The 13793-nt window shown below is 32.7% G+C and overlaps 1 protein-coding gene across 1 annotated transcript; it reads left to right on the forward strand.

Annotated features, from left to right (window-relative positions):
• Positions 1-5076: 5076 nt before the first annotated feature.
• LOC133204222 (uncharacterized) lies at positions 5077-13585 on the forward strand. The gene is made up of 10 exons (XM_061339966.1): positions 5077-5113; positions 5408-5570; positions 6817-6971; positions 9253-9501; positions 9595-9705; positions 9912-10068; positions 10489-10700; positions 10929-11177; positions 11276-11314; positions 13010-13585. Exons 1-10 carry the CDS (start codon positions 5077-5079, stop codon positions 13558-13560), a joined length of 1923 nt encoding a protein of 640 aa, XP_061195950.1. The 3' UTR covers positions 13561-13585.
• The last annotated feature ends 208 nt before the right edge of the window (positions 13586-13793 follow it).

Raw genomic sequence — 13793 nt, forward strand, 5'->3', positions numbered from 1 at the left:
GCCGCAGGAACAGCCGAGTAATCACTTGTGTTAGAATATGCACATGAGGAAATGAGATTTTATTTTTTCAGTGGTTCGATGGAATATTTTCTTGTTGACATACGGAAATATTATAAATGAAAGTCTTTTTTTTTTAATTTGTTTCATACTTAGTCCAAATGGTTGAAATTACCTTTCAATTTGTTTGTAAGATGAAATGCTCCCCTACTTGGGAGCGTGTAAAATATGAAAAAATGTAATGAGTTTGCCGATATTAATCACATTGCCAAAATGATTAAATGATATTGAAAAAGGTTAGAACTAAATTTTGCTTTGAATACCCTTAGTATGGCCTATAATCCTGTTCTTTTTCTCCGATTTCCATATCCATGACTTAATTTATTTTTGATTAATAGTTAACAAATGAATTAAAATCAAAAGATAAAAAAAATGAAATTGAAAAATGAAATGAAAATGAAGTTTACAGTTTTGCGAGAAAAAATATATAATATTCTTTTTCGATTGAAATATTTTTCTTGGGTCTCTTTTGTACGGAAATATACTTTAAAATGTTAAACCATTTTGGCGACCGAGTTGATGCTTTGCATCATTTTACGTGTACTATTCGATAATATGCAATTCATTCAATTATACACACTTCGACAGTTAGATCAATTTCAGCTGCATACATGATAATATCGATTTCAAATACGATAATATGCGATTGCAGACATTTTCTCATTAACTTTTTTCCTAAGATAAAAATTTATAATGATTATTTATATCTATGACAGAAACGTACCTCTTAAAGACCATTCTGTCTCCAGTGTAGTATTTGTTATTTGCATATTTGTGACACCAGAAGCAAAAGCTATCTTTGGGGTATTATACAGCGGATGCAATCTCCAAAACACGTCAAAAAATGTGTGTGAGAGAATTGAAATCCATAAAGAAAAACACATGTCGTGTGGCTAATTATGTAATCTAGGTACCGTTTAATTCCGTTTGATATAAAGATATATACATAAATAATTCTCTATGAGTCTACCTTTTTGACCTGACACCAAACGTTCATCTTTTTTTCACTTATCCGGGAAAGAAAATTAATCATATATTTTAGTTTGTGAAATTATTCGAGAAAAGAAAGTTGGGTATTACTGTGTTTTTCAGCTAGCTCTCATAATAATATTTTCATAGTAGTTCCCATTACAAACAGATTTAAGAAGTTTGGTATTTTAGGGTTTGTCCTGGAAAAGTGTTAACATTTTCAATGCTTTTTTGTTTCACAGATATTATGATACTAAAAATTGACCAGCATCAATTTCAACAGTTTTTTAATACGACATAGAAATTTTAACAAAATATCGCTATACATACCGTTTTCTTTTCATTTAAATTTCACAATCTTACATAATAATTGTCGGTGCAATAACGACGATGTCAAAAGGTAGTACGTAGCGTTTGTGGATTTGTTGAGAAATTGTGCATCCTTTAACTTGAATTTGAGAAATTTGTTTTATGCAGAATATCGACAGTGCTTCATGAAAGAAGCAACGTGTCCATCTCCGACTCCGACATCAAAAGATCGTGAAATTACACTGTACCTAACCATTACTTTTGGGGAGTCACAAAAATAAAAAAAAAAAAAAAAAAAAGAACGGTAGCGTCACTTTTAACGCTGAGAGAGGAATCGATTTCCTCTTTTAAACTCAACTAAAAGGTAGGTCACTGCTTTTTGTTGTATTTATAATTAATATTTGTACAAATGTTATGTAGCACGAACAATACAATAACAGGTACCTGTACATCGAAAGTTTGCCAAGTTTGACCATCTGGTATGCATGTTCAGACACTTTGGATCTATTTGAAATATACACCAATTTCGCAAAGTCGGTGACGAAGAAATTGCATTAAAAATTACGCAGTATATAACCAGATAATAAGTAATCCAAAAGTGTTATAGATTGGTGATCTTCATTGCTTGACAACTAGGAATTGGAAAGTACTGTTATAAGGAATGCACGGGGACGATTTCTATATTCACAGGAATCACCAGAGGAGTCGTTTTCGGTGAAGATTAAAAACGGGAAGTCGCAAAATGCTTTGGGTTTGAAACAAACTAAAATAAAATACTGTACTAGTGAGTATATATTTACCTGTATCTTATGATTTAAAGACACTAAATGAAGAAAACATTTTGATTCATGCTTGCGTTGTTCTTTTAATTATTATTATTAAGGTGGAAGATCAAGTATAATCAGCGAGATACATAGTAAAAATAACATCACAGTTATTTACATGTGTACTATAAACTTAAAGGCGGTTTCTCAGACAACTGCAGTCACATGATAGAGAACAGTTTATGTCATTTGACAAATTGCACATTCATACACGTACACATTAACTTTAAAGGTTTTTTTCTACTATCTCGCTGATGAAAACCTGATCTACAAAACAATTAAGCATAAATTCAAGCAGTGGTAGATTAAAATGGAATGGGGGTCCAACATGTGCCCTTATAAAATTGTTAAATCTAAAATATTTTTTCCATCATAGAAAAATGAATTGTTTGATAAAGTGGTATTACTAAAAAGATTTATTTTGCATTATTGCAAAACAGAACTTTTGGAGCTGTATTCCAAGGCATGGACCTTAAAATATTAGAAATTTTACTAAAAATATTTCACAGGGGTCAGCGATGAAACATTAAAACATATACATGTAGAAGTAAGGAAAAATTACCTCGGTTCCCTTCTTAGGATACATGGCGGTTGTAACCGGTCGACAAGATATGCTTGCTCCTCAATGGCATCTGATCCTGATCCACTTCTGATGTTTTTAGTGGTAAGTGTTTGCTCTGCTTTGGATTTTCAGGTTTGGGGAGATTATAAGGTTTTTTTTGTTTTGATAGTCAAAACATCTCCGAGTCGCACGTCTGAGTTGATGTGTACCCCCCCCCCCTTCCCAACCTTTCCTGAAAAAATTCCGTTTCAAAGGCGACCTAGATATGGTCCCCACACCCCTTTTCATGTGTTTTAAAAAATCAAGTTTATGTTTTTGTATATAGGTAAAAGAATATAATCAGTGGTACATTATATAATATATTTTAGTTTAGTCCGATCCCAAAGTATTTTGTGAGTCTCCCTCTTTAATCTTCAACGGAATCCACTCCCCCATCTGGTAAAACTAGAAATCGTCTTTTGTGAGTATTTCCCACTTTCTGGTTGTCAAACAATGAATATCATCAATCAATAATACATTTAGATTATGTACAATCTAGTTAAACTGCATAAATATTTCTTATTCAATATTTTTGTCAACAACGTAGGTAAATCTTTGAATACTGCCAATGGTGAAGGGATTGATCATACTAGATGGTAAGGTCTGGCAAACTTCCGATGTTCATGTATATCAGTTATCGTATTGTTCTGTGCGATATAGCGTTTAAACAAATGTGAAGTACAAATACATGTACAACAAAAAACCCTATCTTCCTTTCCGCTGAATTTGAAACGAAGGAATTTGATTCCCCCGGCTCTCCCTGTCTTTCTTGCGACTCTCCCAAAGTAACGGTAAGGCATGGTGAATTAAGACTTCTGATGTACAACTTACCTAACAAGATGATAAACATCTCCCGTCTTTAAACAGCGGTCTCCACGTATGACGTCAAGCTCCTGACTTTTCAGTTTTTCGTCATTTTATGTGATCTAGCTCCTCTACCATCGGATAACTGGTCAGGATATCCTTTGACCTTTTGTGTCAGTTATAAGCCATATCTGAGATGTGTGTTTGAGTCACTCTATCGTTTACATCTCTTCTCTTTTATGGATACATGTAAGGATCATACCCTAGCTTAAAGTGCTTGTGCAAATAAGGTGATATAATGGCATTTTATGATGTTAAATTAATGAATTTTCAAACATTACTTTTCTAGATCTGACAGTTCATAGAGTTTTTATCGTTTTTAATTTTGGGAAATTATTTTTTGTACAATCGGGCATTTAAAAAAAATATCCAAAATATGCGATTTTTCAAAATGGAAAAAAATTGCAGTGTGCCTACCACCTGAATTTAACACCCTTTAAATGCTGTTTCTACACATACGCATATGACATTATAACCCCATTACATATATATGCAAAATAGCGAAAATACAGGTACTCAATAATGTGCAAAAAATGAATAGTTTGTCGTGTAGTTTGTGAATCATTCAAAAAAGTTCGTGTTCGTATAACCCTAGTTTATGCCACAACATCGCTTCGACCTCTATTTTTACGATAGCATTTGTTTCTTAAGGGAGGTAGAATCATTAAATTTAAACCATACCAAAAAGGAAATTCATTCCATAGTTAACGTGAAATAAACTAGCTGGATTCTGCGGGCAATGGATTAATTGTCATGTCAATTCTCAAGGATGTTTATATTTTATGATAAAACAATATAAATGAAAAGTCTCATTATGCGAAACATTTTGCAAAGTCCCCAAAGCATCTTCCAACTATTTCGTTACAAATTTTTCATTACGAAAATGAAAACGAATTTTGTGTTGGAGGTGGCTCGGAGGAATATAAAGACTTAAAAAGTATTTCTTATATTCATATACATTGTTACAGGGAATTGTAAAAATGAAAGAAAGGAAAACGTGGTGAAGCTATTTCATAGTACTCTATATTCACTGGCATTTATGTGATTTATTTCAACTGCCATCTTTGAACTTATCTCTTTGACGAAATGCTTTTGTGAAACAGACATCTACAGGACAAAACTGATTTATACCATTGACATGGTTTATACCATTTCCTGTTTTATTGTAAGCATGGCAATCTGGATCTTCTTGAGTAAAATTTATCGTATATTCCCACTGGTGGACTAAAAAAGTCATACATTTATTAACATTTTTTATTGTCTTGAATTAAGATATTTTTTCCAATAAATTGGAAATCAAACATGAGAGTAAAAAAAAACAAAAACAAAAAACAAACAAACAAACAAACAAAACAAAACAGAAAACAAATAATCTCGGTAACAAAGTTATTGGATATATAAGATAGTCTCTGTTACCAACTGTTTTGATATTGTCACTTTTTCAGACAAACCATGAGGGCCTTGTTCATGTTTAGTGTAACATTTCTAGGTAAGTTTTATTTTGTGATAAATGAATGTCAAGTACTTTTGAAACAAAAATAAATTACATACATGTATGTATCTTGAAATTCGGAAAAGAAACATTTTGGAAATGTTCCATCTTATAGATTTGCCTGAAAATACATGTAGATTTCATGAAATAAATTTACTTAATCTGAACGTGTATATTATATATAACGATATACACGTCAAGGACTTTTCCCTTAAATAAGAAAACACTCCCTAGAATTGTCATTGCAGAGCTACAATTGCCTCCTTATGAAATCCGTATTTTGATTTGCAGCCACGTGTAGGACGGAATTCACACCTGTGACCTTTGTGTACTATAGTGATAAACGAAATTGGAAAAATGCTAATTATACATGTGCACGTGTTGGAGCCACGCTGGCCCATTTTTCGGACATTTCTAGTATAATGGACATATTAGAAGATCTTCCACAAATAAAGTAAGAGAAAAAATTTTATTAAGTTCAAGAGAAAACAAAGAATTTAAAGTAAATATAGTTTATATCAAATATCTTATGTTTTTCAATTTTGTTTTTGCATGACCATCTGTAGGTGAGGTACCATTATATGCTACAGTGCTTTAAGCCAGTGAAAGTTAAATTAGGTTCTTCACTATGCCAGGTTCCTAATGCAAAACAGGGACCAGGTTTATAAATCATATCCAAATACTCCTTGACTTCCATATCTTATGGCGAATGGTTATCAATTAGTACATTTTAGGTATTGGTCAGACGAATTCGTGTTCTCTTGCACAAGACTATTCTACTGCTAACCACTTCTAAAAACTTGCTATTTCACTTGTTTTTGTTTAAATCATAATCATTCAAACAACAAAAAAAACTCAGTAAAATAACATGGTCTTTTATATTAGCTGTACATGGCGTTAGATTGGCAATTTACGACTTACTTCTGCGGAAGATCCCACTTCTTTATGAAAAAAAGATGTTTTGACAGGCATTATATGAAGGTTCAATGCAAAAAGGAATTTTCTCATTTCAAAACAATGTGTGTGCCTAAAAGTCATTAAACTTAAGGATTTATCACTTCATCATTAAATATGAATCAACCTTACATTACAAGTTACCAAACAGTTTTTACTTTGGTGGATGGTTTGTTAATGTTCCATTCTGTAATGACAATTTAGCTCTCAGCCAGAGAGGAGAAGCTAAAATTTGCACTTTAGTTAATCTGGGATCCAAAAGCTCCGTTAGGTGGAATTTAAAGACTTTTGCAAGCTGAAATGCAATTTTTTTTTTGTCTTCCGTTTGTCAGTAGTATTTTTTTTCGTCTTAAAGTTTTTGCGTTTCCTGTTGTTCAACCGTCTAGATTTTCTTTATTTATCAACTTCAGCTGTTTTAGTGCTAAATTAACATTCTTGATCCATTGTTTTAGCTCCATTATCTATTAAAATTTCCCATACCAGGGGCAAAAAAAGGAAGTTTTTTTGTCTTTAGTCTACTAATATTAATTTTAAAAAATATACATCCATGAAAAGCAATTACATCTAGATACTTCAGAGGCTTGCTTGTATGTCAGGTTTACAATTTGTTTTTAAAATTTAAAAATAATGTTGATATCTCTATTTGTTATTTTGATTTCACTTACAATAAGTTTTAATTATCCAAAGAAAAAAGTTCTTAATGTATTTAAACCATGATCAGTTATTGAATGGTATTGATATTTTAGAAACATAACTGTTTGGAATGACGATACAAGCAAAAGATATTTTAAAGATGAGGAAACATTGAACCTTTGTGGCGCCATCACTCTAAATGCCAACAGAACTTCTTCACAGTACAATTGTCTTCAAGAACTGCCTTTTCTGTGTCAGTATCAAACAGGTACTAAACTCTTACATTGAACTTGTGTATATTCTGTATAACATGTGACTACTTTGGCCCCATATCGTCCTGCAGTGAAAGTTAGTACATGCAAGAGAACGTCTAGGTTTTCATTTGTACAATGCACTCTGGATTTCAATCAGTAATATTTATACTGATACTTATACTGAGAGTTTTCATGTGAAGACATTTGTTTTTGTTTGTATGTTGTTTAACGTCCCTCTCGAGAATTTTTCACTCATATGGAGACGCCACCACTTGCAGTGGAGAACTACAAATTTTGTCCTATACTCGGCACTTACGGCCATTGAACAGTGAGGGATCTTTTTCGTGCCAGCACCTACTGCGACACGGGACCTCGGTTTATACGGTCTCATCCGAAGGACCGGTCTCCGCGTCCCACATTTGGATTCGAACCCGCGACGTAAGGATTAACTCCTTGTGAAGACATTTTACGCTACGTACTATTTCGTCGGATAAAATCTCCTGTGGACTTTAAACGTAATTATTTTTTTTCTAGATTTGGGTAATTATTTGCAAATTGTGTTTGTGCTTAAATGTTTTAAAAATGAATGACAAAGATGGTGCATGACGAAAAGTGAAGTCCATTCTTTACATTGTAAGTTGATAGCATGTCTGTTACAGTAGGTCAAGTTAAGAAGATATGAAGAACCCTTCATTCCTTCAATTTTTCAAAGAGTATTCTTTTTTGGAAAAAAAAATGCAAAACATATAAAATCGATTTTACAGCCTCTACTCTTTCCTCTCAGATACATGATAATATCTAGGGGCTGACAGACAGACATTTAGCTAGACGGACGGACAGACATACTACATGTCGGTCGATTAACCTAGAATTTATTGATGAACATGTTTAGAACATTGATTTTATGTTTAGAAGTTCACAGATGTAAAAGAATGACAGTTTTGTGGTACATATTGATCTAAACGATATTAATGATCACTGATTTATATCTTAAAGCGTTCTTATAAATCATCGTAATATCTGATTTAAAAAAAAAATGTTTCAGCAACCCTACAAGAATCATAAATAAAGGTTTACGTCATTCCAGGCCATAATTTATTGAATATGTCTGATCCTTTGATAGCTTAAATGATTCCCCAGTATCGAACTCTGTCGACCGCGTCCAGTATTCAAACATAAAGAAAAAAATGTTTTGTTATTTATCATCACATATTGAATAAACTAAGGAAATTAATGATTAATAATTAAAGCTCCTAAAATAATGCATCTTATAAATGATCGATCCGTTCTTGTTTAAGAATACTGTTCAAACACGTGTAGGATCACTCCATATTGACGAAGCTTCTACATTTTGTTATTTTGGAGGACGTTATCATTTGAAAAGCATTTCGCAACAAGAAAAATATTTCTTTGTTATTATTGAAACAACTTTCAGTGCACCATGTACTATTGCCATCTGCTTTTTTCTGTTTACACTTATAAATTTAAAATATTTTGAAGGACTTCAGTTTCTTAGTTATAACGGAGATTTTTAAACTAATTTTGATATTAAGAATATATTGCTTGAAAAAAACGACTTGTTTTCTGGTTCTTACTTCTTTGGTCCATAACTAGGTTTCATAGGTGAGACCAACGCCATTAAAATAAATCCGTCAAAAATCATCTTAACCTCTCTATAGAAGTTGTATTACTGAATACTAGTACGATTGGTCCATGTTTCGGTCTCCATATGCTAATCCTGTTTTTAAAATGCATTATCTTTGAAAATCTCATTTACTCATGAAAATAAAGTAGTAACATTGTTGTTTGGGCCATTCTACTGAAAAAAGTCTTGTTTTTTCCAACTTGATTGATGATACATGTATATGCATTGGTGTTTTTTCTCACTACCTTTGGTATGGTATCCATTTTGGCTATTCAATCTTTGGGACCTTTTCTATCGGTTTCCTGTATTTGCACTTAAGGATTATTTTTAGGCATGTAGAGACAATATGATTTAGGTGAAAAGCTCTTAAACATTGGTTCAGATTAAAAGTACTATCAATGCAAAAAAAGTTGGAAAATTGTCGCGACGGGTTGTTTTCATGCCATTAAGTCCAGATGCTTAATCTGACGCGATTATTTGAATTCTTTCAATTTTAAATGTATCGTAAAAATGGGAGAAAAATACAAAAATAGAAAATGCTGTTTATCAATAATGGATTTTATTTTTATTTATCAAACCTATTTTGTTCTGTTTAACATTTTCCCATCATTATTGGGAAAAAACCAAGTAAAATGCTTACTTATCTTTAGGACAATGTCAATACAGGATTTACGAACAAACAAGTATTCGGGGAAATAATATCTTCACAAAGACTGCAATCACATGGCAGCATTGTCATGATCTATGTGAGACAGTCACGGAGTTCATTTGCCGCAGCTTCGAGTACAATCCGGTCAGTCAGTATTGTCAACTCTCAGAAACCAACAGATGGCAAAAAGCAAATCAGTTTGCCTTCAACGTTAGAAGTTGGGATTACTACCACAAAACCTGCATAACTGGTTGGCTTTCATTTTGTCGATTACAGATTTACTTTCAATAATGTAAATAAATGTAAAAACGAAAATAATATTTCTTATTCACATTTCTTGTAGCGTTGTTGAAGAGCAATTTTCTCGAGTATTCATCAACTTTGTCCATACTATCAACCATGCCATCAACATCATCGACAGTTTCCATAGTTTCCACGACCCAAAAAATTCCAGGTATCTTTGTTAGGATGTAAGCAGGATCATATTCATAAAACATTTTGGGATTTTAAAAAAAAGTATGTTTTTTTACTATCTGACATGTTTAATACTAATTATCAATAACAATTGTATATGTATATAGATATATGTTGGTCTAATCAAAGAGTCAAAGAATTATACTTAACCTGCAAAGATAAGATTAGTTTTAATTTACTCTCTAGTGGCTTCACAAGTGCTACAACCGCTTAGAGTCCTGATGTTTGAAAACCCACTGTCGTGGTCCAAAGCCAACGAGTTTTGCAAATCAAAAGGAGGCACACTAGCAGTCCTGAATGATAAATCGATAATTCCGGAGGCTAATTTAACATCAACAGAAAAGTATGCCTCGTCTCATTTAATGTATCTGTAAACAAACTTCCAAGAAGATTGGAGGAGTATCATATCTATGAATTGTAATTTTGTCTGACAGGAAATAATTGTTCAATGTAAAAAGTCTTATTTTTGCTGGAGCTCAGAAATGTTACAGGAATTATAAAATGTGAATGTCACGAATGTTATCGAATTATAATGTTTTCAATCTAACATTTCTGACATAACCAACTAACTGAGTTCGAATTATAAATCAGATTCGCCTCGCTCATAAACATTCATTATTTTAGATTCTTTACGTTACATGAATAAAAGAAGACAAATTCGCAAGTCACCACAACATATTACTTGAAATCATCACAAAACTCACATAGCACACTTCAGATTTTATCTATATGCACATGTATCATATATAAAAAAACACTTTAGTTCACAGACGGTATGGGTTGGTTTATCACAAGAGGAGTATATGGATTGGAAATGGGTGAATGGAGATTCACTTGCAGAAACCAACTGGAAGTATGAACCCAACCGATATGACAGATCAAAGAAATGTGCATCGGTCACCCTGAAACATCCCTATTGGTGGTACGAAGGCATGTGTACTGAGTCTAAACCCTTTATTTGCCAGTTCGAAGAGGGTGATTTTTGTGTATTTTTTTAAACCATATTTTTACCGCAAAAGAGAGAATTTATCACATTCAAGGAAACGTTTTGTTACTGAATCCTTTCAAATTATGAAATTAAGTATCATTTAATGAGTAATGTTAAATTTACATGTAGTTTCAAAGTGATTGATATAATTAAGAATACATAAATAGGTGAACTATGTGTGTCCTTAATACCTACATCCTTTCTATTTAAATAAGATACCTGCAGATACCAGAAGGAGATGGCGTCAGTAATGGTAGCTCATAACAGACTCATTTTGATAAACTCCTCCCTCTCTGAATGTTACCATGTTTGTAATTCGTCCATGCAGTTCTCGTGTCGCTCATTTGAATACAACCTGAAAAACCGAACCTGTCAATTAAGTGACGTCAATAGATGGACTGAGAGTCATTATTTCTTACAAGATATACCTGGCTGGGACTACTACCATAGAAAGTGTTACTATGGTAAGTCGTATACAAACTCATTTATGGTGACTTTATTGCTATACTAGTAGTATAATAATGTATGTTTCTATGTTATCTAATGAATTATTTTCTTGTAGGTATTGACGATTATCCGTTTACAAGTACATCAACAACTGGTATGTTCAGCTTTGTATACCTTTCTTACATTCAGCCTTTCTGAGGATAATTTGGGTGCTTTATTATAAAATTAGGATGAATAGAAAGAATCAATAATTTTAGATAAGACGTTGTGACTTACCATTTTTGCGATGTTTCGGCAAAAGTTTTGCCCGCGAATGTTCTTGGAGATGGTTCAGACAATCTAAGCAAAACTTTACAAAACTAATACGTTGAGCAGTCAACAATCAAAATTTTCAAGACTGCCAGCGATGCCATATATACTGACGAATGAATTAGTATCAGTTGGCTTTTTTTCTTTCGGGAGGTAGAAAAGTTGTTATCATGTAATTGGTAACGCGTCTTTGTAGTCTGTTTTAATTTTGTCGATACTTCCTTATTTACTTTAATGTTTTCAACTTCAATACTGCAGCGTTTGGGGCAGTTTGGGGTGACATATATGATATTGTTTGCAATAGCAGACTTTCCAGTTACTACCTGGGTTTGTCCGTCTCTTTTCTTGTCAATAAATCTCCTTCTATGTTAGAGGGTGAAACAAAATATTCCTTTTGACTTACGTTTGACCACGCGATACAGATGTGCAATCATATTATATTATTTCAGATAATAGTCCCGGTCTTAAAAATCCACCTGCATTAGATTTGCCTTTTCATTATTGTGTGAAATAACATTCATGATTCTTATAGATATATTTTCTCAGGGAGAAAATGTGGTGATTTCTAATCCAAACTTGTCGATGGAACTGTTATACATGTACATTTTGGGGTTTCGAAATTAATTATTTCAGATTAATTTTGTATAAGATCATGTGAAACAAGACTGTGGTTGCTGCAGTGACATATAAATGATCAGATAGGTTAAAGGTTTCGGCAGAGTTCCATTTCGAAGTGGTTTTATTTCATAATGTGACCATACGTATGTCTAAATTTCCAAGTAATTCTACACTGTAAGTCCGACAATTGTGAAATTTAGAAGAGCTAGATGAAGATGTGTAATAACAATCATCGTCAAATGTTGCAGGGGGTCTATTTTATGAAAGAGGAATGAATAGTGTTAATTAAAGATAGGAAAAGCCCATCTACAGTAGCTGTAAAATCTTGTATTGACCTAACTTGTTTGGAAGATTCATGCAGTCATGCTGTAGATTTTACAATTATTTCATGTACAGTGTATTTGCTTTCTCCAGATGATTAATGGAGCTAGTTCAGTAAAAGAAAAGACGACATATAAAAGGGATGCAAGAAGTACAAACACAAGGTCAAGAACATATTTACAAAAAAATAGACGTGAAAAGCAGAACTATATATGAAGGTGCATCGATCCTATAAAGATATGGGGAATAGACTATATTGTAGAAACAATATTTTCAGAAACCCAATATTAGATGCACTGGAATTTGTATCGATTCATGCTCAGAATATTTGAATGGATCAGTAATTAATTGTAATTCTGCCACATATATTTCATTTATTACACAAATATACATTGTATATGTACTTGCGTAAAAAAACAATGTTATTATGAATACGTAATAATTACATGTAAAATAAATTTATTTTGTTAATCATTTACCAAAAAGAAAAAAAATAGCCAGAGTTTATTGTGAAGTATTTGGAAGGGTCGGTCAAAAAAATTCAGGTCTTTGATAGTCTTCAAGTATACTAAATGTAATACATGTATAATTTCCACTTCAGAGGACTACACAACAGAAAGTACGTCACAGGAAACAATACCTAGTACACAACCCACCACCACTGAGGCATCATTTGACGTCTTAAAACGAGAGTTAGAAGAGATTGGGGACAAGATTCGAGAAAAGAAACGCAAAGCGTCTAGAACAAGCGTCAAAGACACGCGTCCCTCTGCCACAAGTGTCGGCGTCGTTGGTATCATAATAATTGTGTCTATGGTTGGAGGAATTGTAATTCTAGATTTAGGTACATTACACATGCACTGCAAACATTTCTCTGGAAGAAGAGGAAAGAAAGGACCTAAGCATCGATATATTCAAAAACAGGAGGAAGACAGGTCTAAACCTAATATGGAGGGAGAAGATAATGCTGGAGGAGATACAAACGAAGAAGGAGATAAGAAGACGTTCAGTTCTGAAGTCAACAAAGTAACTTTAGACAAACAAAATTCAGAGAGTTTCCGTATGAAGAAAAGTGATGTTAACGAGATAAACGGTAATCATGAAAAATCAAAAGTTAACGATCTTTATCATCAAGGAGATACACAGTTGTAACTGTTTATAACATTAACTGACTATAAAATCAGCAGGTGTTAATATTTCTTGTTTTAGCGTTTTTATTGTATTGTTTAAAGTGCTTGCAATTGTATTTCTTTTATTTTGTTAATTTATTACATGTAATATACTATAATAAATATTATAAGAAAAAAAATCAACATACATTGTACATACAACACAGGTAATAATATAACATGTAAGACTCCTGGAAAGGGAGGTGCACTTTTTTC

Source organism: Saccostrea echinata, unplaced genomic scaffold (assembly GCF_033153115.1).
Source record: "Saccostrea echinata isolate AGI-Se365-2 ecotype Australia unplaced genomic scaffold, CSIRO_AGI_Sech_v1 ptg000052l, whole genome shotgun sequence".
Lineage (NCBI taxonomy): Eukaryota > Metazoa > Mollusca > Bivalvia > Ostreida > Ostreidae > Saccostrea > Saccostrea echinata.